This window comes from Ziziphus jujuba, chromosome 9 (assembly GCF_031755915.1).
Source record: "Ziziphus jujuba cultivar Dongzao chromosome 9, ASM3175591v1".
NCBI classification, from domain to species: Eukaryota; Viridiplantae; Streptophyta; class Magnoliopsida; order Rosales; family Rhamnaceae; genus Ziziphus; species Ziziphus jujuba.
The window spans coordinates 26,909,424-26,935,710 of NC_083387.1; the positions used below are offsets into that span (position 1 = coordinate 26,909,424).

At 31.2% G+C, this 26,287-nt stretch overlaps 1 protein-coding gene across 1 annotated transcript; it reads left to right on the forward strand.

Moving 5' to 3' along the window:
- The first annotated feature begins 617 nt into the window (after window positions 1-617).
- LOC107427707 (receptor-like protein Cf-9) lies at window positions 618-25,280 on the forward strand. The gene is made up of 2 exons (XM_060811252.1): window positions 618-1,051; window positions 24,596-25,280. The coding sequence occupies exons 1-2, from the start codon at window positions 618-620 to the stop codon at window positions 25,278-25,280; spliced, it is 1,119 nt and encodes a 372-aa protein (XP_060667235.1).
- Window positions 25,281-26,287: the final 1,007 nt, after the last annotated feature.

The following is a 26,287-nucleotide window of genomic DNA, read 5'->3' on the forward strand; positions in this document are numbered from 1 at the left end:
GTTCGGTTTATATTCTAAAAAGGGTAATTGGAGAGGAAGTCAATTTAAAAGGTGGCTTTTCCGTACTTATTAATAAGGACACGAGGAAGTCAACTTTATAAAGACTATAGCCTCGTATAGAAATTGGTGAAAATTATTCAATATATGTAGCTAACTTCTATCTATTCATGAAACACATTTGCTGGAAATTTTGAAAGTTCTATTGCCATAAGAATTCAGACCACGACACGTAGTACAACCATGAACCCTGCAATAGCCAAGGTGACACAGATATGAATTTGAGTTCTAAAAGGAAGAAGAAGAAGCAAAAAAAAAAATAGTTTTGAATCTATGGTATTTGAAGTAGTATGAAAACAAAATGAAAAATTTACAGTCGCAAGAAAATGGATCGCAAAATGAATCTATGGTATTTGAAGTAGTATGAAAACAGGGTTGGGTATGGAAAGGGAGGCAGATTTCTTGTTAGCATTCAATTCAATTGACAGAGATTTCACATAGATTACACAAACTTGCATGAGGTTCCTATAAATACCCACATATATGTATATTTCAATTGGCAGAGAGCTAGTATTCAATTTTCTCGTTAATATCAAACGGGTTCGTTTTCATGGCTTTACATGCTTCTCTTGCTCTTTCTTTCTTCCTCTGTCTCTTCTTCATCAATATCTCTATCCTCTTCTTCTTCTCCGATTCCTTCCCCTCCATTATGTTACACTGATGACAGCAATGCTTTGCATCAATTCAAGAACTCATTTTCAATTATCGATTATAACAACAAATATTGTGGTCGTAATGTTCCTCCTATGACAATCTCTTGGAAAATTGGAAAAGATTGTTGTGCATGGAGTGGAGTCACCTGTAATAACATAACAGGTCATGTGATCAGCCTTGAACTTAACTGTGGCATGCTTCAGGGAACTATTCATTCCAACAGTAGCCTGTTCCTTCTCGGCCATCTCCAAAGTCTAATCCTCTCAGGAAATGACTTTAGAGGCTCCACAATTCCACCTGAATTTGGCAAGCTTGTGGATTTGCTCAACCTTGAAATCAGGTATGCTAATTTTTCAGGAGACACACCACCAGAAATAGCATAACCTATATAAGCTGCAGACACGTTGCATTCTTGATCTTGGGCTAACCACATCTACTTTAAAAGAATCATCACAAACCTAACCAACCTCCATTCCAAAGCCTCACTCTGTATTCTGTTGATATGTCTCATGTTGAACCTACTTCCTTAATGAATTTGTCATCTTCTTTGACATCTCTTGAGCTCTGGCATTGTGAGTTGCGCTGGGATTCTCCCAATGCCATTTTCCACCTACCAAAACTCGAAAATCTTTATTTCAAAGGTAATGAAAATCTTGTTGGTACTTTACCTAAATATAACTGGAGCAATTCACTTTGGGAATTGAGTCTTTCTAACAAATATACCTATTCTAACAAGAAATTTGAAGTCATTTGACACACTGCACCTAAGCAACTGCATTTTCATAGGATCATTTCTTGTGTTGTTTGGCAACCTTACACAAATTACTTCCACATACCTTTCCTATAATAATATTGGTGGCCAAATCCCATGCTCATCTCTGAATCTAAAACAACTCCCGTATTTAAGTTTTGCAGGTAACAAATTTATACGTCAACTTCCTAAATTTTAGAGTTGTAATTCGACCCAAATTTCTTTTTCCCTCAATATTCTTCAAAAAAATAAATTATCAAGTACAGCTCAATGGGATTTAAAATATCTTAACTTATCTGATAAGTTGCTAAATGGAATATTACCAAATTGGATACATTCTCTTCCATCTTTGCAATATTTATATCTTGATGAAAACGAATTTACTAGTCATGTCACATCCAGGAATTCCAAACAACTTCTTTGATTCATCTTTGTTTAAGTGATAACAAACTACATGGGTCCATTCCAATATCAATCTTTCAGCAAGTTAATCTCACCGATTTAGATCTTTCATGGAATTAATTGAGTATTTCTGTACCTGGTGATCTTTCATGAGAAAGACTACTTTCTTCAATTTTTATTTTTATTTTTTCCCCTCTTCTATTAATGTTGTTAGCCTTATGTACTGGTAGCAAATAATTTAAACTTAGTTTGGATTTGATAAGTTTTTAACCTTTGCCAAGATACCAACCTTTGATTAAATTCAACATTGTAAGATACCCCTGCACGTAAAAAGCAATGGAAATGTCAAAAGTGGGAAATCGTCACTGTAATTAATTACTAATAATAATAATCAGGTATGAGAAGAAATTTAAATTTCCCAAAACAGTATGTAATACGTGCCCTCTTTGTATACATATATATATATATATATTAATATTTTAGCCAGAAAAACGAAATGGTTATAGATGAAAATATTTTCCATATACTTCATGGAACTGCATCTGCCGATATTTTGATTCCCTATCTGTGCTCATTGAATTTTTTTCCTTCGTTATTTATAATGTTTTCAATTTTTGATAAATTGGAAATGGAGATTCTTATACCGAATTTTGAGCTGTCCAAATGGATAAAATGTTTTTCTTTAATGTTTTGTGTTGGAATTGTAAATTTTGAAAAGCAATCAAAATCAAATTACAATATATATATATATATATATATAAATTTTGGACATCTTTTCCTGTTCATGTAGAACTAGCATATGCTAAAGACACCCTACACAATAAAAACAATGGAAATGTGAAAAGTGGGAAATCGTCATTTTAATTAATTAATTAATTAATAATAATAATAATAATATTGGGTATGGTAAGAAATTTTAAAATTCCCAAAACAATATGTAATAATACCTGCCCTCTCTTCATATATATATATATATATTCACATTTTAACTTTGGACAACTTTTCCTTTTCATGTTTAACAAGCAAATGGTAAAGACACTGTACTCTGTAAAGATTTAAATTGCTTTTTTCATAACATTGCTTATAAATAAATAAATCTATAATTTGTCCTCTAATAAAAATAATTGTTTTAAAGTTTTAAATTGCATGTTAGTAATTCAAGAGGATTCTCCAATCATGATATAAAAGAATGTTATTAGCAAAAGTCTTACAAAATTGTGTTACCCATAAGATATTAATTCTCCTAAAGTGGCTCAAGTTTTTGCTATTTATATAGAAAGTGCTGCTTGTGGCCGTTAAAGAAGGTTGGATGAACATTAAAACCATTAGTTAGAACTCTTAATTATAAATGTAGATTATTGATTGTCTATGTGGTATAAAAATTAACATCGGTTAAGTTATGCATAAATATTCATTAATTTTAAAATTATTCTTCAATAGTAATATAAGAAAGATTAATTATAATTATTAATTAATTATAAATATACTATTTTTTTTTTAAAAAATGGCTTTCAAAAAAAAAATTTATTTCAAGGAAAAATCACAATATCTAATAGAATTTTTTGAAATAGAAAATTACTTTGAACGGGTTTTCTTTTTTTTTTTTTTAACCATATGATAACATATTTAGACAGATTCATTAACATTTTTTTTTCAGTAATTGCTTATTTTTATGATATGTTAAAAATATAATAATAAACAAGAGAGCCATCAAAGATGTTATTATAATAACTCTAATTTATTTACCAAAAAAAACTCTGACTTTATAAATTAAAAGAAATATAAAAATGTGATGAAATTATGTATTTAAAAAATAAATATATAAATAAATAAGTAGAAGATATAGAACGCAGACAAAATATATATAGGGAAATGCTGTAGTAAGCGTTGGCGCTGCGGAAGTCCAAGCGCTTGGTGACGTGGCACCAAATTATAAAAAAAAAAAGGGAAAAAAAGGAAAAAGAGAGTTGAGTAGTCACGTGGGTTTCTGGCAAAAAAATTAAAAATATTTTTTAAAAAATGAGAGTTTTATTGGGAAAAGAACACTGATTTCCTTCGTAAATTTACGTAGAAGACACTCCAATTTCTCATCCCATTCATTTTTCCCTTTTACTCAAACCACCAGCACCACCATAAGTCATATCCTTCCCTCAATGCTTGTGAGTTATCATCATTTCAAAGTTTCAATAGCAATTTGTAAAATCTTGATTATTTTTATAGTGATTAGAAATAATCCTTGTCTGCTTTTAAGCTTTCGCTTTGTGGGGAGGGTGGATGACGAAAATGAACAATCTATGGAACAAGAATGTGCAGAGGGAGAGCTCAAACTTTGATGATGGTGATTTATGACTTTAAGTGGCAATTGACATTTTTTATGAGAGAAGGATTCGCAGATGAGAGAAAAGGGAAGCCAAAGAAGAGTAACCATATCTAAGTTAGAATAACAGAGGAAAGAGTGTGTGTAGAAGCAAACCTGCCTAGGAGAGAGAAGCAACTCCAACTTCTCATTTTATTATTTCTTTCCCTTTACCAAACCACCATCGCCACCATCACAGTTCCTTAAAACTTGCGGATTATCCCCATGTCACCTAGAAAATAACCCTTTTAATCTGTCTACGTCTACTTTTGTGGGTTAAGTTAACCCATTAGTAACACCTAAACCAAAAATTCGTTTTATAATCCTTTGGTTGGTGTTTTAGGTAATCTGTTTCTTTTTTTATTTATTTAAGAGATTAAATATACATAAATAAATAATACTATTACAATAAAAAAGAAAGAAAAGTTTATCATAATTAATAAGCCTTACTTTAAAAATGGTTTGAAATGGTTTTTAGTTTAGTATTTTTTTCTCCACTTAGTCGCTTCTTATAGCTAGTTTTCTTAAACTTCGTAGTTAAATGAAAACCATCATATAAAACATAAAGCAATCCCATTCAACTAAAGTAAAAACTTTGAAGGAAAAAAATGGAAGAAAACAAAAACGTAAACGTGCATCAAACGATAACTTAAAGTCTCTCTTATTTCTTTCCATTTTATTTTTGTTTTTGTTTTTCTGTTTTCTTCACTAGGCAGCATTTTTAGTTGATTGTGAAGTCCAACATTGCAGTCAAACTGGGGCAACTTTGTGTGTAGCAGTTGTTGAAAGGGTAATTGGTGGAAGTCAATTAAAGGTAGCAGTAACATACCGAGATCGCGACACATGGAAATGGACTTTGCAAAGATCTGACCAAATATACTTGTATATATTTATAAGATGAATTGATAAGTAGGTCTTACAGTCATTTCCATATTGCAATTGAATCTTATCATCGTATTAGATTTTGAACCACCTAATAATTAGTTGACACATGGAAAAATGAAGTAATGCCCTGTTTATGGATAGAATGCAAAACCTACCATAACATATGTGTACAAGCCCACTATAACTGTAATATACGGCTAATATATATATATATATATATATTTTTTTTTAAAAAAGGTTTTATAACTATTTATTTTGTAAAAAGAAAAAAAAAATAGAGTTTTTATCCTAATAGGATTGGTTATCAGTATATTTCAATTTTATTAGGAAATTGAAAAAAAAAAAAAAAGAAAAGAAAGATATTTGCTCTATATTTTTGGTTTTATAAAAAGGAAGAAAAAAATACATTTATTTTACTTTTACGTTGTTTTCAACTTTGCGCCGCTAAGGTTTCGGATAAGTCTTCTTCTTCTTCTTTTTCTTTTCTTCTAACCCTAAAAGCTATTAGAGTTAACATTAAGGGTTTCAGATCTTAATTTAGGATTTTGGTATCCATTTAAGATTGTTAGGGATCCAGTATCTTTGGAGATTTCGATTTCTGAACAAGTTTTGGGGCATAGAAAGGAAGATTTTGAAACTTTGAAGTTTTCTCAAGGATGTTTTCTAATCTCTTTTATGTTATATGAGATAGATATTTGTAGGGTTATGGTAGCATTGATTAAGGCTAATTTGAAGTATTATTGTTGAAACCCTAATCTGGAATTTATATGAGGATCTGTACAGAGTGCTGTTCGAATTTATTTAAAATATTTAAATGTTTATTTTGGAACTAAAATTTATATTTATAAAAATATACATGTTTATGAATCTGTAGAAATTTATTTGGGTTGATTTGGATCTGTTGTCAATTATTATGAAATTTTGAATTTACGCATTCTGTCTGGTTTTTCTGTGCGGCTGCAGTATGGTTCGTAAATAAAAATTTCAAAACAGATCCAAAAGAAATTATTTTTATCTGAAAATTTATATACTTTATCCTCTTATGTATAATATTACCATAAAAAAATTCATCTTCAAATTCCTTATATTTTTTCCTTGGTAATTTTCTAAATTACCTATATCCAGCTGGCTGAATTTATTTTCAGGCCCATTTAGTAAAGAATAAAATTCGATTTAAAATAGTTTTTGATCTTTATTTGACCTAATAATTTTTTTTATAGAATCATTACCATATATAGTTAAACTCTGTAAAATATTACTACTTTTGGAATTTTACTTTATTTTTAATGAATTTTTATGTAGACCGGACTCCCTGTGAAATGCTGATTTTCAGTTTCTGTTAATTAGTTACTAAATTTAATTTGACCATGTTTTAGACCTTTGTTTGGCTTTTAAAATTTTATATGAGTATATGAAAGTGTCTAGTTTTAATCTGTAAAATTTAAAATACATACAAAATTTCATGAAAGAGAAACAAATTGAATATTAATTGAAGGTTTATGAAAATCTAATAGTTTCAATATTTCTTTGTTAACTTTTCAATGACTTTTGAATAGTTTTTCGTTATTATTTTATAAAATGGTTTTAATCACAGTCACTTATACATGTGTACAGTACCCCATAACTTTTCAGACTTGGATGATGTCGTTTGAATAAGGAATTAATTTCTTGTTGAGAGATTATTTATGGATTAATAGGTTTTTATTTTGCTTCTGGTGATTTAATCTTGTTCTAAGCTTATGATTTTAAGATTTGGGGCTTAGGCTATGATGATCTTATGGTATCAACTCTTATTCATTTAGTTTGAATTTAAGAGCTTGATTATGAGATGTATACGTAAGATAATTATGGTATATGATGGATCTACTCCATACTTATGAGATATTGTTGGTTTTATCCATAGGTTGTTTAAATTTTGTGGATTGTGTTGATCAAGGTAAGTTACTGGACTTTTTTAAAACTGAAACCATAAAAAATATGTACTTATGTTATTAATTTATTATGTTTTTCTACAAGCTTATGTTTTATGAAATATATATGTGTTGAACAAAGAAATTATTGGATTATTGATATATGTGTTTTTGCTCTGGTTGTTGGTATTTAGTAGGCATTTATGGATATGTTATGATATGTTTTCGGGTGTTGAGATGAATCATGTGTGGGTTTTTCCTAGTGATTTATGGTTCTTTATTTTCAGGTTTAGACGTATTGTTTCATGTAGGAGGACCTATTGATGATTACAGTAGGGGTGTGGCTCACACCTTCGGGTATGAGTGTTTTTTTTTTTTTTTTAAATTTATGTTTCCCCACTTGTGACATGCCTCACATATGAGTTTATTCGGATTTCGGATTATCGATGGGTAATATTATGTTATGGAAAGTCCTACTAAGTACTTAACAATTAGAGTTTATATGAAAATCATGTTTATATTGTTAAAGATTATTTTCGGATATTTATTTATTATGATTTTAAGTATTTTCTTATTTTATAATTATGAAAAATCCAATAGCTTGTTGAGTTTTATACTCATTATCTATGGTTATGGTTTCGCGTACGCCATAGTTTCAAGGTAGCTGGATTTGACATATGATAATGGTGTTTAGTTTTTATTTTTATATTAGTTAGCTTGAAGGACTTTTGGATGTCGGAGTTGATTTTTTTTTGTTCTTTTTCTTTGGAGATATATTAGATATTATTCTATAAGTGATGTTTGGAGAGTCTTTTTATGTTCCGCACTATAATTTATATTATGTTTTAAGTATGACTTTTGTCACATCCTAAGTATATAGACTTGGGGTGTGACAATAACAAATTACTATATCTATATATCTCTCTCTCTCTCTCTATATGTATATATATGCTGGTCTACATAACAAAATTAGAGAAATTTCCTTGTCTAGTCATGACTCCATGAGTAGTAACTTTTGGTGAATCCTTGTCCACTAATAGGAGGGAAATACAAAGTAATGGGATTAGAGAATTTAGTTTTATATTACCAAAGTCAAGTGATACAATATAAGCTGTGTTGATCAAATTCTCTGTTCATTAAAATGGTTTTCTATGTGACTTGTTAAGTTGTTATGTTGGGCAGTTCACTTTTTTTGGGCCCCCAATGGCTCTATGGAAGTGTTGCAAATATGTTGAGTCTGTATATTTTTGTCATTTTACTCTCCACATTCAAAAACAAGTAATTAATTGTTTTAAACATTTTAGTATCTAAATATATACTAGAATGTTAAATTTAGTTGAGTAACATTCATTGTACGTAAGAAACAAAGGGTGTTAGATCCAGTTCAACCTTAGTTCAGTCAGCTCAGCCCTATTCCAGAATTACTCATCAAAGGACCTGATTAGGGGTGGGGTGTGCGTATATATATATATATATGTAAGACTAGCATACTGCACAAATTCTGTACAAACAGATTTATCATAAAGAAGAGGAAATAAAAGGTACATTACAGAATATTTTCTCTATTTACATTTTCTGCATACTTGTCATTTCTTTTGGTGAAATTATAATATCTTTTCCTCGCATTTTAGTTTTTGTTGAAATTCATCCCTTATGGTTTGTCAAAAAATTATTTTTTATTGTTAGCCAATCCTTGATATGGATATATAAGATAAGACTACGGTGTGAACGGTTCGCATGCGGGCCAGTACCAAAGCCGACATTTTTTTCAAAAAAGCATCGGTTTTGCTGTTACACGTACACAGCAAAGTAGGCGCATTTTTTTAAAAACGCTAGTTTTGATGCGGATCCGCATGCGGATCAACCTTACCATAACCTTACCCTATATATATATATATATATATTTCAAAATAACATTTTCCCATCGTCATATACGTACAAACACACATTTTATTGTCCGAATCTCACTTTTAGGGAACTTAACTCACATCGGTGAAGGGCAATTGGAGGAAGCTAGTCAATTAAAGATGTCTCTTCTATGCTAATCAGTACATGATTGGAATATCAACTTTGCAAAGGACTAAAAGACTTTTATCTAGTCAGTGTATACACACACACATATATCTGATGAAATATTAATGGTGTATATAATTGGTGCTTGACATCTCTTCATCAATCACATTTGTCAATTCTATATATTGGTCAAGTTAGCTACTATAAAATAGATTAATTTGTTGAATAGACCACCTGATTACTGACACTTGGAAAATGGAAAATGCAAAAAGGAATCGTTAAAAGTCTTGCATAATATTCACGCTTTAGACGAAGACTGCAAATGACCAAATGCTTTAGATGAAGGCTCATTGTAGATGTGACAACCCAGACCACCTGCATGCGATATTATCCTCTTTGGGCCTGGAGAATCTTTTTACAACCCAGCCCTCAAGGTTTTAAAAGGCCTTACAAGGAAAAGGTATCCACACCCACTTATATGGAGTGTTTTGTTTCCCTTTCCAACCGATGTGGGACTTCTTGGGACCAAACGTCCTCGCTAGCACACCGATCCGGATCCGGCTCTGATACCATCTGTGACAGCCCAGACCATCCGTATGCGATATTGTCCTCTTTGGGCTTGAGGAATCTTCTTACAACCTAACCCTCAAGGTTTTAAAAGGTTTCGCAAGGAAAATGTATCCACACCCACTTATATGGAGTGTTTCGTTCCCCTTTCCAACCGATGTGGGACTTCACAGTAGAAACCTATCTAATAGTCAATTAAAAGTTGGCTAGCCAGTGTTATTAATATTGAACAACTTCATATGATAATGATATAGATGCACTAGATTCATTTGCTTGGAAAATAAAAAATGATTGTATAATATAATATTATTTTGATGACATGATTTATGTGGGAGTTCACAAATTCTTCTAATTTTCTTTCTAAAAAGAAGTTTCTTTGTGATTCTGTTTTCCATTACGTATATATCGTTAGATCCTCGGTCGGCTTGTTTTTGTTATCAAATCAAATCATATTATCATTAATTCATCCAAAAAAAGAAGAAGTCATATTATGATAAAGAAAGATTAATAGAACAATTAAGAATTAAAAATAAACATGTTTGATATATATTTCCATCTAGATCTATATAAATATATCATAGATGGTATACTAAGTCCATATAATAAGATGCATGTGAAAACATTTCCGTTCAGCAAACTATCTATTTTGGAGTTTTGACCATACTATTAAGGATGACCACAATTAATTGATGAAGTATACTGTCTAAAACAAAAAACAACATGAACTTAGAAAAGTCATATCGAAAATCGGTTTCCATAGATAGAGATATCAAATGGTTCTTCTAGAAATTCGGCATGTTAATTAATAAAAGGGAAAGCAGATTTCTTGTTTCTTACTCCACATGTATGGACACACAGAACTGATTCTACAGATTGAATTTAATATTTAAGCAAGATTACAAAGACTTGCATTCTCCATCAATATCTCTATCCTCTCCTTCTCCATTGTGTCACATTGACGAGAGCAATGCTGTGCTCCAATTCAAGAACTCATTTTCGATTATTGATTATCCTTATAGATATTGTAGTCCTCCTAAGACAATATCTTGGAGGAAGATTGCGATAAACAGAAATTTAAAAAAAAAAAAAAGAGTAAATAAACAAATAATTGTTTCTGTACTAAAGAATAGAGATTTTTTTACCTTTTTTGGTTTTATTTTTATAAAGGAAAGAATAAAGATTTGTTTCATACGTACTCAAATATTTAATTTCTTTTTCCCGCCAGCTTTTAATTTAATTAGTCTATTACAAAAAATAAAAGTCTGATGGTATTATAATTAGGATATAAAAGTAGACATCCGAGATTATTGACATAAGCCATCTTTATCTTTTAGTTTGTTACATTTTGTATGCTTCCAACCAGTCAAATTGAAAATATATAATTACACAGGATATACAATTTCTTTTTTATTTTTTTTTATTTATTTTTTGATTAGAAAGACATGAGCTCAAATTTGTCAATCGATCACTACAACTTAAACCATGCTTCAAAAAAGCATGACAAGCCCTGTTTCCAACTCAAAACCATGGACTTTAATTTGTTGTATAGCTTTTGCTTAATTTATCAAAGTTTTTCCAAAGGCCTCTATGATTGAGTAATGTTTACGCTTTCAAATTTGAAACCAAGGGTGTTGGTATAGTTCAGCTTCAGTTGAATTGAATATCATTTCAGTTAGCTCAGCCCTATTCCTACAATATTCTCATTCATATTTTAAGCCTATAACGTACATATTTACCATTTTGGACCAATAGTGGAAGTTGGATCTATATGTGGCTCACTAATTGCTCCAATATTGCTAAGGACGCGGGATGGTTAATTGGGTAAAATGAAATCAATCTTAATCTTATAGAGTGAAGTTAACCCATATATTAGTAACTCCTAATCCAAAAATTGGTTGTATAACCCTTTCTTTGGTGTTGTAGGTAATCTGTTTTTCTTTTTTATTCAAGAGATTGAACATACATAAATACATAATACCATTATGACAAAAGAAAAAATGTTTGTTATAATTAATAAGCCTTAATTTATAAATTCTTTGAAATGGTTTTTGATGAAAATAACAATTTGAAAGAGAACTTTTAATTATAAACAATATTAATTTTTATTAAAAGACTTGCCTTTCACATACATTCGTAGACCCTCTTGGCTATTTATACAAACTTATGTATACTAGTAGATAACCAAGGATGATAAACTCCTTATCTGACAAGAACTCTTATCTTTACATACTCCATTGTTATATCCTTACAGATAATTTATGCCCTTCTTGTGATGATCAGCTACCAACAACTTCAATCCTTTGTGATGAGCCCAGATCAGTTACCAACAGCTGCTGTTTCTCATGATGATCTGCAACTAACAATGCCAACATGTTCTATTAGTTTTCAGTTTAGTCTTTTTCTTTTGGTTAAAAAAAAAAAAAAACTTTGTAGTTAAAACCTAATTATATCATATGAAACATAAACCTATCCTATTCAGTAAAGGTCAGAACTGAATTTGAAGGAGAAAAAAAAGGAAAGAAACGTTAACGTTAATAAACGATAACAAAAACTAGGCAATGTTGTTGTTAGTTGATTATGAAGTCCAGCAAACCCCGTCAAACCGGGGCAACTTTCACTATAGCACTTGGTCAATTAAAGGTAACAAACACTAACATACTAATTAGGAAATGGACTTTACGAAGACCAAACACTACTAGAATCGAGCTGATACACAACGCAAGTACTGCATCGCACTAAATAAACAGCGACGCATTCGACGGAGTCGCCAAATATCCTGTAGCAAAATATCTAAGACAACGGACGACGTATCATAACAGTCGCCTATTAACAATTTTTAGCGACGCACATTTAATTTTTAACGACGCATACAATAATGTACTTATAGCGACGCATAAAATAGTGACGCTTTAGAATATTGTCGCTAAAACTGTTTAGCAACATTCTCATAAACCGTCGCGAAATATTTGTGTTGCTAAAAATTCATTTTGAATAGCGACTCATGCGTTTTTAGCGACCCATTTTTTTGTCACCTATTTAGCGACGCATTATGTTTTAGCGTGAATTATGTGAGTCTCTTTTTTAGCGACCCATATATTTTTAGCGACTATTTTTTAGTGTCTCCAAATTAGCTACTATCCGTGTTTTAGCGACAAATTATAAGAGTCGCATATTTATGAATTTTTAGCGACGCATTTTCTCATTTAGCGACATATGCAGCAATTAACTTAAAGCGACTCATGGATTTAGCGACGCTTTAAGGAAAAGTCGTTAAAAATTTATTAGTGACATTTTCGTTTAGGGTCGCTATATATTTATGTCGCTAAAATTTGAAAAATACTTTTAGCAACATTTTGTGTGGAGTCGCGAAATTTATGAGTCGCTAAATTGATCTTATTATATGTCGTTATATATTTTAGGCGACTTTTTAGTATCTTAATGAGTCGCCATTTCTTTTATATTTTTTTAGATTTATATTTTTTAATTTTTAAAATTTTATTAAAATATAAAAGTAATTATAATACCAAAAAATCCAAACTAGCTTCGTCCAAAATAATTAAAATATAAAAATTTAAAATAAATACTTGTTCATAACAAAAAAATTATCAATATAATTAAATATCATCTCATTGACATATTTTTACATATGCATACTCATTGAGATGGAAGTTGATGTCCTCGTGTTGACGATATTACACCCTCATATTGCATATGGAAAAATAAAAAAATTTATTAACACTTACGCAAAATAAATTAATAAAAACTTAATCATTAATAAATTAATTTGTAATTTGGTAAATGAAAATTTAATGAATATTTACCTTCTTAAGATTTGGCGTGGCACATTTCTCCTAATTAAAGTGGAAAACACATAATGAATAAATAAATATTACTTAAAACATAAGTTAATAAATATACGTACCATTTTATTTAGAAGATATTGTTTATCCATATCCCCTCACAGTCATTACGAACATAGCCACTCTCACATTCATCCTCATGATCATTTTCATCAACACTTGGCAATTGTATGGTAAATGGATTGTGAGCCATTGTAGTATCGCCAAGAACATCTTCTTCAACCAATTCTTCTTCAACAAAAGTACAATGTCGTGGTGGAGTTAAAACAACAGACCATCTCGAATATAGTTGATCTTCAACATAAAATATTTGTTGAACCTGTGAAGCCATGATGAATGGGTCAGATTTATATCCAATTTTACTAAAGTTAACACATGTAAACCCCATCTCATCAACTTTTACACCAATGCTGTCAACCCAATCACACTTGAACACTGGAATTCGAAACATAGTGTAATCGACGTTCCAAATCTCTCTTATGATCCCATAGTATGCCATCTCAGCTAAAATTGGGTTATTATCCTTAGTACTAGCAAAATGCTCACTTTTGGCAATAACTTTGACACCACTATTCTGGGTGACCCTATTATTATCCATATTTATAGTGTTGAATCTAACCCCTCTAATGACATATCCTTCATGTTTTGTTACCACCCATTGCGGACCATGGGCTGACCATCTTAATGTTTCAGAAACTATGTGATTACGTTGACTTCGCTCTTGTGCAATCTAGTCAATTGAAAAAAAAATATGAAAAATTAAAGCTAAAACAATGATATTATATATTGAATATTTAACTTTCCCATACCTTATCACGTAACTAGTACATAAATGTACATTTGTGTTCGTCTTGAAACCATTTTGCTTATTTTCCTTGATTTTTTTTTGCTTGGCTTCAAGACTTCAAAATGAATACTAAAACAAATAAAAGTTGTTGTAATTAATAAAAATATCCAACATATCAACTTATTGATGCATATTAATATATTCAAAATATTAACTAAATTATACATGTTGATATATATATATATATATTAAAAATATCAACTAATTTATACATTAACATGTAGATACGCACCTGACATACGGTTCCACTTCTGGTGTATTCGAAAGTACACATCCATAGACTTGCTCCCAAAGTTGTTGATAATTGATTGATTTTTTCCACCTTTAATGGGGGCACCAACATCATCCTTATCATTTAACTTTTGATATCTACCAATTGGGTTTCCAACTGCATCTAATCCTCTCTGAAATTCACTACAAAACTCAATCAGTTCTTCACATATGTAACCCTCGGCAATACAACCTTCTGGCCGATTTTTGTTTCGAACATAACTTTTCAATACTTTCATGTACCTCTCAAATGGGTACATCCACCTGAAATGTATTGGTCCACACAATCTTACCTCTCGAACCAAATGTACAGTCAAATGAACCATTACATCAAAAAACGATGGTGGAAAGAATTTCTCTAAAAGGCACAAAGTTGTAACAAGATCATTTTGAATATTTTCCAATTCAGCAACAATTATAGACTTCTTGCAAATTGCATTGAAGAAAAAACAAAGTCTTGCAATCACATGTCTCACATGTTTAGGAAGGATTGCATGAATTTCAAGAGGTAAGAGTTGTTGCATCAATGTATGACAATCATGAGATTTCAATCCTACCATCTTTAAGTCCTCCATTGAAACAAGATTCCTAAAGTTTGAAGAATAACCATCTGGAACCTTTAAGTGCGCTAAACACTTACAAAACAATTTCTTCTCATGCTTTGATAATGTATAGCAGGCCGGTGGTAGGAAAGTTCGATTTTTTTGAGGCTTAGGGGCCAAGTCTTTCCGCAAACCCATTTCTTGTAAATCTAAGCGAGCATTAACTCCGTCCTTCGTCTTACTAGGAATATTGAGTAATGTACCATATATGCTCTCACAAACATTTTTCTCAATATGCATGACATCTAAATTATGTCGCACATGGAGAAATTTCCAATATTCTAATTAAAAAAAAAATGGACTTCCTCTTCCAGCATTCTTCAGAATCAACAGTCCTTTTCCTTTTGTTTGAGTTATCAAATCTCATTGCATTAAGCTTATCTAAGATTTCTTCTCCAGTCAACGGTTTTGGAGGCACTCCAAATTCTTGAAATCCATTGAAAGCCTTCTTTTGCCTTCTATAGTGATGATTTGGAGGAAGAAATCTTCTATGCCCGGTAAAACTCATTTTTTTCCATGCTTTAGCCTTGTAGCAAAAGTATTTTCACTGCAAATTGGACAAGCATAATATCCCTTCACCGCATGACCGGACAAGTTAGCATAAGCTGGGAAATCATTTATTGTCCATAGAAACACTGCCTTCAAAGTGAATTTCTCTTGATGGTAAGCATCGAAGACCGTAACACCCTCATTCCACAACCGCTGCAGGTCTTCAACTAACGGCTCCATGTATACATCAATTTGATTTTCGGGTTGCTTCGATCCAGAAATTAGAAGACTTAACATCATAAATTTCCGCTTCATACACAACCAAGGAGGAAGATTATACACAACCGTCATCACAGGCCAACAACTATACCTACTACTCAACATATTATATGGATTAACTCCATCGGCCGCGGCCCCAAGTCTCAAATTCCTATCTTCGGATGCAAAGTTTGGCCATAAACGATCAACCAACTTCCAAGATGGAGAATCCGCAGGGTGTTGCATTTCCCCTGTCTTAACCTTTCTCCCATTGGCATGCCATGTCAAATTATTAGCCGTTTCAACACTACGAAACATTCATTTAAAACACGGAATAATAGGAAAGTATCATAAAACTTTATTTGGAATATTGCTAGCAACTCCATTCTTATCAATTTTCCATCTAGCAGATCCACATTTAGGACATTCATTAAGGTCCACATATTCCTTCCTAAACAGAATACAACTTTTAGGACATGCATGAATCTTGATGTACTCCATTCCCAAAGCACTCAAAGTCTTCTTAACATTGTACATAGAGGTTGGCAACACATTGTCATTTGGCAACATCTCGGATAACAATTGCAACAATACATCAAAGCTCTTATCAGAATATCCATATCTTACCTTTAAGTTGTACAATTTAACCAAGGCCGACAACTTGGTAAATTTGGTACAACCTAGGTACAAAGGTTTCTCCGCATCCTCCAATAAGGTAGCAAATTCATTAAGATCATTATCAAAAGTTTCTAATGCAGCACGGGTCATGTCTAAGCTATTGAAAGCCACGTCTTCCTTACTACTACTATCATTTTCATTATATTCTACATTAATATTCCCAAAATGAGAAGATGGTCCAATACCATCAGCACATGACTCATCATGCCAAATCCATAGCCGATAGTTGACATCAAACCCATTCCAATATATATGGCCTTTAATATCCCTAATAGTATGGATTTTCATATTCCTACATTGCATGCAAGGACACCGTATGGCATTACAATCATTGGCATTCTCCATGCTAAATTTTAAAAATTCACTCACCCCCTTAGCAAAATCGCTTGAGGTTCTATCCTTTGTTATCCACGATTTATCCATTTCCCTACCAATCTAAGCAGAACAATATCAAACAATATCACAAAAAAAATTATCGACAAAAGCAAGATTAAGAAAACCCATCGCAAACAAATTATCGACAAAAGCAAGATTAAGAAAACCCATCACAAACAAATCATCGACAAAAGCAATATTAAGAAAACCCATCGCAAACAAATTATTGACAAAAGCAAGATTAAGAAAACCCATCGCAAACAAATTATCCACAAAAACAAGATTAAGAAAACCTAGCGAACCTAACCTTCGGTTATAATGAATAAATAAATAAATAAATAAAAAATAACCCAATCCACCACATGTCACCGCCAATCATAAAGCGAAAAGAAACTCACCGAAACCATGGAGACGAAGAAAGAAGAAGCCAAGCTAACCACGAAGGCAGCACAGAGAAATCCAACTTCCAGATAGCAACGCAAGCAAATGGAAAATTAAACACGAAATATCTTGCTCTTCAAGTCTCTTTTAGATTGCTTCCAATTCTAACACCTATTATTAAGTGTACTAACACATATTTTGTGAAAAGAAATGGTATTCAAAATCCCGCGTAAATTTTGAAAATGCGCCAAAAATTTTAAGAAAATGGATAAACAGGCGATGTATTGAGATAAACTGTGTCGCTAAAGGATAAACTGAGGCACCGAAGATTATGTAGACCGAGATGACCTATGGATACGGGCACGTATGGGGAAGGATGGAAAATATGCAAATGAAGAAACTGAACATGTAGCGGAAAAAATTATGAGTATTGTATTTTTTATGAATATTTGTTGCATATATTATTACTTAGTTCATTATTATATAAACTAATATATTCAATCATTTAAACAATATATTGTAGAATGACTTAAAGAAGAAGGCAACAGAAGGAGAAATTTGGCCTTCACCTCCGGTGGATATCCTCACACAAGCTTTGGGAAAAGAGGAGTATGGAGGTAGGCTTAGGGGTCGAGGCAAAGGATACACGGTGAATAACTTTTTCCATACTCCTAAGCCGAGTTCACAAAAAAAGACCAAGTAGGAGGGAAGTGGAAACAATGCAGTCTATGAGATGCTGCTCAAAGGTCTAGTGGCGATTGTCAGAAATTCAAGTAGCAGCAGCGCTGCCCAAGTTGATGCGCTCATATCGGCATTTGGTATTGACATTTCATCACTCACTCATCCAGCCGATACTGTTGCTGCTCCTAGGACCCAAGTCGATGATGTTGCTGGTCAAGGGACCCCCCCAGCCGATGATATTGCTGCTCATGGGACCCAAGTCGATGATGTTGCTGCTCATGGGACCCAATCTACATCTTGGATTGATGCTCCTCAGATCTATCCTGAGGTAATTATTTCATATATATATATATATATATATGTTTAAGTGGATTATTATTATCTATATAGCTCCCATGGTTGAAGAGTCTTACCTACCGCCATGAGGTCATAGGATCGAGTCTTTAAGTTGAAGGAATATTGTCATGTGAACATATATTAATTTTTTTATTTTTTATTTTAAACTTTGCAGGGTGTAAAATGCAATCTTGCACAAGGCAATGTTGGCCATATAGTAGCACGTGGCACTTTGGTACCTTCGCTGCCAACAGATATGTGCCATGGTGTGAAGCTAGGTGCAGCAAATTATAAGGTCACTGTTGATGACGTTATTGATGGATTTGCACCTTTGCCTATTCCGTCATTTGACATCATACATATCGGTGATGCTAAAGGTGCATTTGTTGCATGCCCAAGAGATCTTGTTATCTTGCCATCTGAGGAGGTATTGTTCGATGCAGCTATATATATTAATGAAGTTTAAAATAATTTCGTTTTTGTTCTATTTTAAATGTTGTTTGTTGATATTTGTAGGGAAGCTCTAACAGGTCAAATGTTGAGAATGATCAAGATGATAATGTTGATCCCTTAGTCGTTACCCCAACAATCCGAGAGTTGCTACGTTGGATCAAGGACGTTGATAGCGATCATTTATGGTTTTTTAATATGAAAAAAGAGATCTTTGGAAAAGAACAATAGTTGGGCATAGCAAGGAGCAATATAAACGATTTTTGTTACATGCAAGAATTATCTTCCGAATGCATCTTGTTCTACATAAGGTAAACTAAATTTGGATGTCTTTTATAACTAATTCTTTAATTTAATTAATTATACACTATAATTACTTGTAATCGGATTATGTAGGCATTTATGTGAGGGATTGATGGGCTCCTTCGAAGGGAATTATTGCTTTGTTCGTCCGGATATTATTGTTTCGATTGGTCATCCAAACCCTCATGAACGGATGATAAATATATTGAGTAGATGGCAAGATGCAAGAAATAATCAACTATGGTTCTTTCCCTACTGTGCAAGGTAATATTGTGTTAGTTTTAATTGAATTATGTTGTGAAAATATTAATTTCGAAAAACATCATATTAACTAAAATATTTATTGGTGTTTTTAGGAATCATTGGATGCTATGTGTTGTTGATTTATACAAAGCAGTAGCATGGTTTTTTGATTCTTTGAAGACTCATAAGAATACAATTGATAAGGATCTAAAAACTTTGATCGACGAGTAAGTTAATAACTCTAATATTTTTAATTAATTGTTCTTATATTGGATTTGTACTTTTGAAGCTACTATATAATCTTATACAATATTTATATTTCTATATAGTTCCTTCGTTGCATGGAACCAAGGAAAGACATCTGAAAAGAAACTTCGGTGGCAAAATGCTAAGGTAATTATTATATATATATAAACTTAGAATTATTAGTTGTTAGTTAATTTAAATACTTGTATATATTAATATCTAATATTACACATAATTTACTGTTTGCAAATTTAGACACCGATGCAGCCGGGGAGTACGGAATGCGGTTACTATATTATGATGATAATGCGAGATATCATTAGGCGCAAAGTTCCTTCCCAGGACTTAAGAGGAATGGTAAATTATTATTAATTTAATGATTTCATCATATTTCTATTATGTAATAATTAATATTTATGATTATTTGTATATGTATTAACATAAGTTTCTCATGTTCAGTACGAAGGTGTCACTTGGTTACAAGCTGAAAATGTCAACGAATTTAGAGATGAATGGGCAATAGCGATGATCACAAGTATCTCAAACCAATGAATATCTATGCATGGTAGTGAAATAGCTAGCTTTTGTTAATAGCTTTTGTTTGTACATATAAAATATCGTAGACAAATTTGTGAAAATCGCTCATAAGGTAATATTTGTTTTGCATGAACTTTGGTTTTAAACATACCAATTATACCAAAATTCAAACAATATTAAAAATAATTAAAATAAACGGTGAACAGGCGACGCACAATATGCTTGAGAGTCGCCTGATACAAATAATGTAAAAAAAACAAAAACCATCACAGTTATGTGCTTAAATATTTTAACTGGTTATTTGAAGTTAAAAGTAAAACAGATTGATTTATATTTTTACAAAACCCAAAAAATAAATAAATAAATAAAAGATGAACAGGCGACACAATAAGCTTTAGCGTCGCCTAATACAAATAATGCAAAAAACAAACAAAAACCATCATAGTTATGTGCTTCAATATTTTAACAGATTATTTGATGCCAAAAGTAAAATAGATTGATTAATATTTTTACAAAACCAAAAGAAAAAAAATAAATAAATAAAAGGTGAACAGGAGACGAACAAAATGCTTGAGGGTCGCCTGATACAAATAAAAAAAACGAAACAAAAAAAATAAAAACCATCACAGTTATGATCTTAAATATTTTAACTGGTTATTTGAAGTTGAAAGTAAAACAGATTGACTAATATTTTTAGAAAACAAAAAAAATAAAAGGGTAACAGGCAACGCATAATACGATTATTCGTCACCTGATACAAATAATGCAAAGAAAACAAAAACAAGAACAGTTATGCTTCTTAAATATTTTAACTGGTTATGTGAAGTTGAAAGTAAAACAGATTGATTAATATTTCTAAAAACCAAACAAATAAAATTAAATTAAATTAAATTGTAACAGGCGACGCACAACCATATTGTGCGTCGCCTTATATAACAAAAAAATTTAAAACAACACAGTTATGCTTCTTAAATATTTTCACTGGTTTTTAAAGTTAAAAGAAAATCAGATTGATTAATATTTTATAAAAAAGGAAAATAAATAACAATAAGGGAATAGGGCGACACAAAATACACCTATGCGCGCTTGATACAAATATTTTTTGGAAAAAAACAAAAAAAAAAGGCTCTGTCATGCAGCTTAAATATTTTCACTTCTTATTTAAAGTTGAGAGAAAATCAACTGCTTAATATTTACAAAAAACCAAAAAAAAAATTAATAAATTAACCGGCAACGCATAATGAATGTTTTGAGTCGCCTGATATCTATAATGTGTGTTGCAAAAAATTAAAAATCCAGCACTGTTATTTTTCTTAACTATTTTCACTGGTTTTTAAAGTTGAAAGAAAATCAGATTGATTTATATTTTATGAAAAAAGAAAAAATATATATATAAAGGAATAAGGCGACGCAAAATATACATATGCATCGCCTGATACAAATATTTTTTGGAAAAAAAAAAAAGCTCTATGATGCTGCTTAAACATTTTCACTTGTTATTTAAAATTGAAAGAAAATCAACTGCTTAATAATTACAAAAAATAAAAAAATAATAATAATAAATTAATAGGCGACGCATAATATCGATTATGCGTCGCCTGATAGCAATAATGTGTCCTCCAAAAAATTAAAAATCCAGCACTGTTATTTTTCTTAAATATTTTTACTGGTTTTTAAAGTTGAAAGAAAATCAGATTGATTTATATTTTATGAAAAATAAATAAATATATATAAGTGAATAAGGCGACGCAAAATACACCTATGGGTCGCCTGATACAAATATTTTTTGGAAAAAAAAAAAACTATGTGATGCTGCTTAAACACTTTCACTTGTTATTTAAAGTTGAAAGAAAATCAACTATTTAATACTTACAAAAAATCGAAAAAAATAATAATAAATTAATAGGCGACGCATAATATTGATTATGCATTACCTGATATCAATAATGTGTCTTCCAAAAAATTAAAAATCCATCGCTGTTATTTTTCTTAAATATTTTCACTGGTTTTTAAAGTTGAAAGAAAATCAGATTGATTTATATTTTATGAAAAAAAAAATAAATATATATAGGGTAATAAGGCGACGCAAAATATACCTATGCGTCACCTGATACAAATATTTTTGGGAAAAAACAATAAAGAAAGCTCTGTGATGCTGCTTAAATATTTTCACTTATTATTTAAAGTTGAAAGAAAATCAACTGTTTAATACTTACAAAAAAACCCAAAAAAAAATAATAATAAATTAATAGGCGACGCATAATCAATATTATGCGTCGCCTGATATCAACAATGTGTTTTCCAAAAAATTAAAAATCCAGCACTGTTATTTTCCTTAAATATTTTCACTGGTTTTTAAATTTGAAAGAAAATCAGATTGATTTATATGTTATGAAAAAAAAAATATATATATATATATATAGGTGAATAAGGCGACGCAAAATACACCTATGGGTCGCCTGATACAAATATTTTTTTTTAAAAAACAAAAAAAAAATGCTCTATGATACTGTTTAAACATTTTCACTTGTTATTTAAAGTTGAAAGAAATTCAACAGATTAATATTTACAAAAATCCAAAAAAAATAATTATTTAATAGGTGACGCATATAGTTTGTTATGCGTCGCTGGATATTAATATTGTGGAATGAAAAAAAAATTAAAATCCAGCTCTGTTATTTTTCTTAAATATTTTCACGTATTTTTAAAGTTGAAAGAAAATCATATTGATTAAAAATATACGCACTCTATTAAAGGCGACTCTGTTGGGCTGAATATTCAGCGACCCTTAACAGATGCATCGTGTGTTGTTGTTTCTAGCGACTTCTTGACGTCGACATTTTTCGTATGCATGGTCTATTGGTCGAATTTTTACTGACGCATTAACCTTAGAGTCGCGGTTTTGTTTTTTTAGATGCATTTATTTCGTAGTGTCGCTAATGGTGTGTCGCTAGAACTTAATTTTCGCGTAGTGAAATATACTTGTATATATATATATATAACTCTATTGATTCGTAGGTCTTTTAGTCATCTTTCAAATTGCAATTGATTTCTTATCGACTTATTGGATTTTAAACCACGTAATAACTGAGATATGGAAAAATGGAATAATACTCTGTTTATATGAACAAAATATAAACATCAATGTCACTCAGTTATAATTGTTATAGGTGAATATAACCAGTCAAAATCTAGTTTTACCATAATATATAAATGTAAACCTACCATGATAAAATTGGTGCAAGCCTACCATAATACTCCATTAATTCATTGTAAATAGATATCTTATTCACCATCTTTTTAAGTCATGTAGAAACAAGAAATATATTTAAATTACAAAATAGTCCCCCCTATTTTACAATTTTTTTTCAGATCAGTCATTTTATATATGGGTATTATAATTTATCCTCCTTACATTTCAGTTTTGTTATAATTCATTCCCATATGATATCCAAAATTTTTTTAAAGTATTAGTCAACCTTCAAAATTTTTTCAAAATAACACTTTCTAACTTATTCTTATATACAAATAAATACATTTTATTATTTTATTCTCCATGTTTTCTTAGTTTATTTTTATAATCTTTTAATCTTTTCTTTCCATATTGACTATGCAAAAATTTCATATATGTAGCTAAGATATAATATATATATATATATATATATATTTATCTTCATCAAACACATCTGTTACTCCAGTTTTGGTAAAGTTAACCGATAATTCCAAATTTATTGATTTGTTGATTAGATTATGGACCATCTGAATACGGACATCTGGAAACTGAAAAAAAAAAATAAAAAAACAAAAAAAAAAAACAAAACAAAACCACAAAAATATATATATATATATTCCAAAAACAAAAAAAAGGAAACATTAAAAGTAATCTGTAAAATTGGTCACCCATAGAAAAAGATATCAAAAAGTTGTTGCAGAAATATGGGAATCAAATTTATAATTTCTTACTTTACATGCAGGGCCAGAGAAGTCATAGAATTACATAGACTTGCATTCTTATAAATACCCACATATTTCCAATGTCAGAGTATTAGTTAATATTTTCGCCCACTATTGCTAGTCCTAAAAGCATTATTTCTCAGCTAAAATTTTCAGTAATAATAATGATCATGGGTTGGTTTTCATGGCTTTATTGTATGCTTCTTTTCTTTTCTTTTTTTTTTTCTTCCTTTATCTCTTCTTCATCAATACCTCTATCCTCTGCTCCTTCTACATTTCTGTCCTTTCCATCGTGTCACATTGACAATAGCAAAGCTTTGCTCCAATTCACGAACTCATTTTCCATTCATTATACCTTTGTTGATTATTGTGGTCCTCATGTTCCTCCTCCAACAATCTCTTGGAAGAGTGGCACAGATTGTTGTGGATGGAGCGGAGTCACCTGTAACAACATAACAGGTCATGTGATTGGCCTCAATCTTACTTGCAGCATGCTTTGGGGAATTATTCATTCCAACAGTAGCCTTTTCCTCCTTCGCCATCTCCATACTCTAATCCTCTCAAGCAACGATTTCAGAGGCTCCACCATTCCCCCTGAATTTGGTAAGTTTGCAGATTTGTTGCACCTTCGAGTCTGGTCTGTTAATTTGTCAGGAGATATACCACTTGAAATATCCTACTTATCTAAGCTTCAAGCACTTAAAGTTTTTGATGAAAATCAACAATTGAGACTAAACACATCTACTTTTAAAAGAATTGTCACAAACTTAACCAACCTCCAAAATCTCACTCTGTATTCTGTTGATATGTCTCGTGTTGATCCTGCTTCTTTGATGAATTTATCATCTTCTTTGAAATCTCTTAAACTCTGGTCTTATGGGTTACAAGGGAATTCACCCAATACCATTTTCCACCTACTAAAACTTGAAATCCTTTCCTTAGATGGTAGTGAAAATCTGACCGATTCTCTACCTAAATGTAACTGGAGCAGTTCACTCAGGGCATTGTCTCTGACAAATTTCTTAATAGATATACCTAATCTAATTAGAGATTTGAAGTCATTGGAAATGTTGTCCCTTAGCAACTGCAGGTTTAGAGGATCATATCCTGTTTTGTTTGGTAACCTTACACAACTTACTTCCATAGCCCTCTCCTACAATGATATCAGTGGCTAGATCCCATGGTCGTCTTTTAATTTGAAGGGTCTCACTGTTTTAGATATTTCACATAACAATTTTATAGGTGAGCTTCCTAAAATTGATAGTTATAATTCTACCCGAATATCTCTCTCCCCTCATTCTTCAAAAAACACATCACTGGGTCCTGTTCCATGGAATTTAGAATGGCTTGACTTGTCTAATAACTTGCTAAATGGAACAGTTCCAAATTGGTTATTTGCTCTTCCATCTTTGGATCATTTACACCTTGAAAATAACGAATTCACTGGTCACATCCCGGAATTCCAGACAACTTCTTTGATTGAGCTTCATTTACATAATAACAAACTAAATGGGTCCATTCCAATATCAATCTTTCAGCTGGTGAATCTCGGTTGGTTAGATCTTTCATTTAATACACTTTCGTTAGTTCTATCTACTCCAAACACTCGGTCTACTCCAAACACTCGGCCAATCACAGCGTTTTGCCTAATTTATATTATTTTTAAGTCTTTCGCACACTAAATGGCTATTCAGCATGGGTAGAGACTCTTTGAATGAGCTTGATCTTTCATACAATTTTCTGACAAATATAGAGCGAATTCCATGAAAAAACCTGCAATTTCTCAATCTTGACTCCAACATCCTTCATGGTCATCTGCCAATTCCACCACCATCCATTAAAGTATTTTGTATATCACACAATCAACTAATTGGGGAGGTACCTTCACTGATTTGCGGCCTTGGTTCCCTTGAAGTTCTTGATTTGGCTAATAATGGTTTGACTGGGAAACTTCCTATATGTATTAGAAATTTAAGTGGAAGCCAATCAGTTTTGGATCTAAGAATGAATAAGTTTTATGGAACGATTCCTACGAAATTGTTTGCAAAGAAAAACATGCTAAGAAATCTGAACTTGAATGGAAATGATTTTAAAGGCTCATTGCCACAATCTTTGCTCAATTGTTAGAAGTTGGAGGTTTTAGATATTGGAAACAACTGGATAAATGGTACGTGTAATGTAC

What these genes read in the sequence shown, in the direction of transcription:
- LOC107427707 (XM_060811252.1), top strand. Translation starts at nt 618, where the DNA reads ATGCTTCTCTTGCTCTTTCTTTCTTCCTCTGTCTCTTCTTCATCAATA. An exon ending in TTGCTCAACCTTGAAATCAG is followed by an intron (nt 1,052 to 24,595) that starts GTATGCTAATTT and finishes TCTTACTTGCAG; the next exon opens with CATGCTTTGGGGAATTATTC.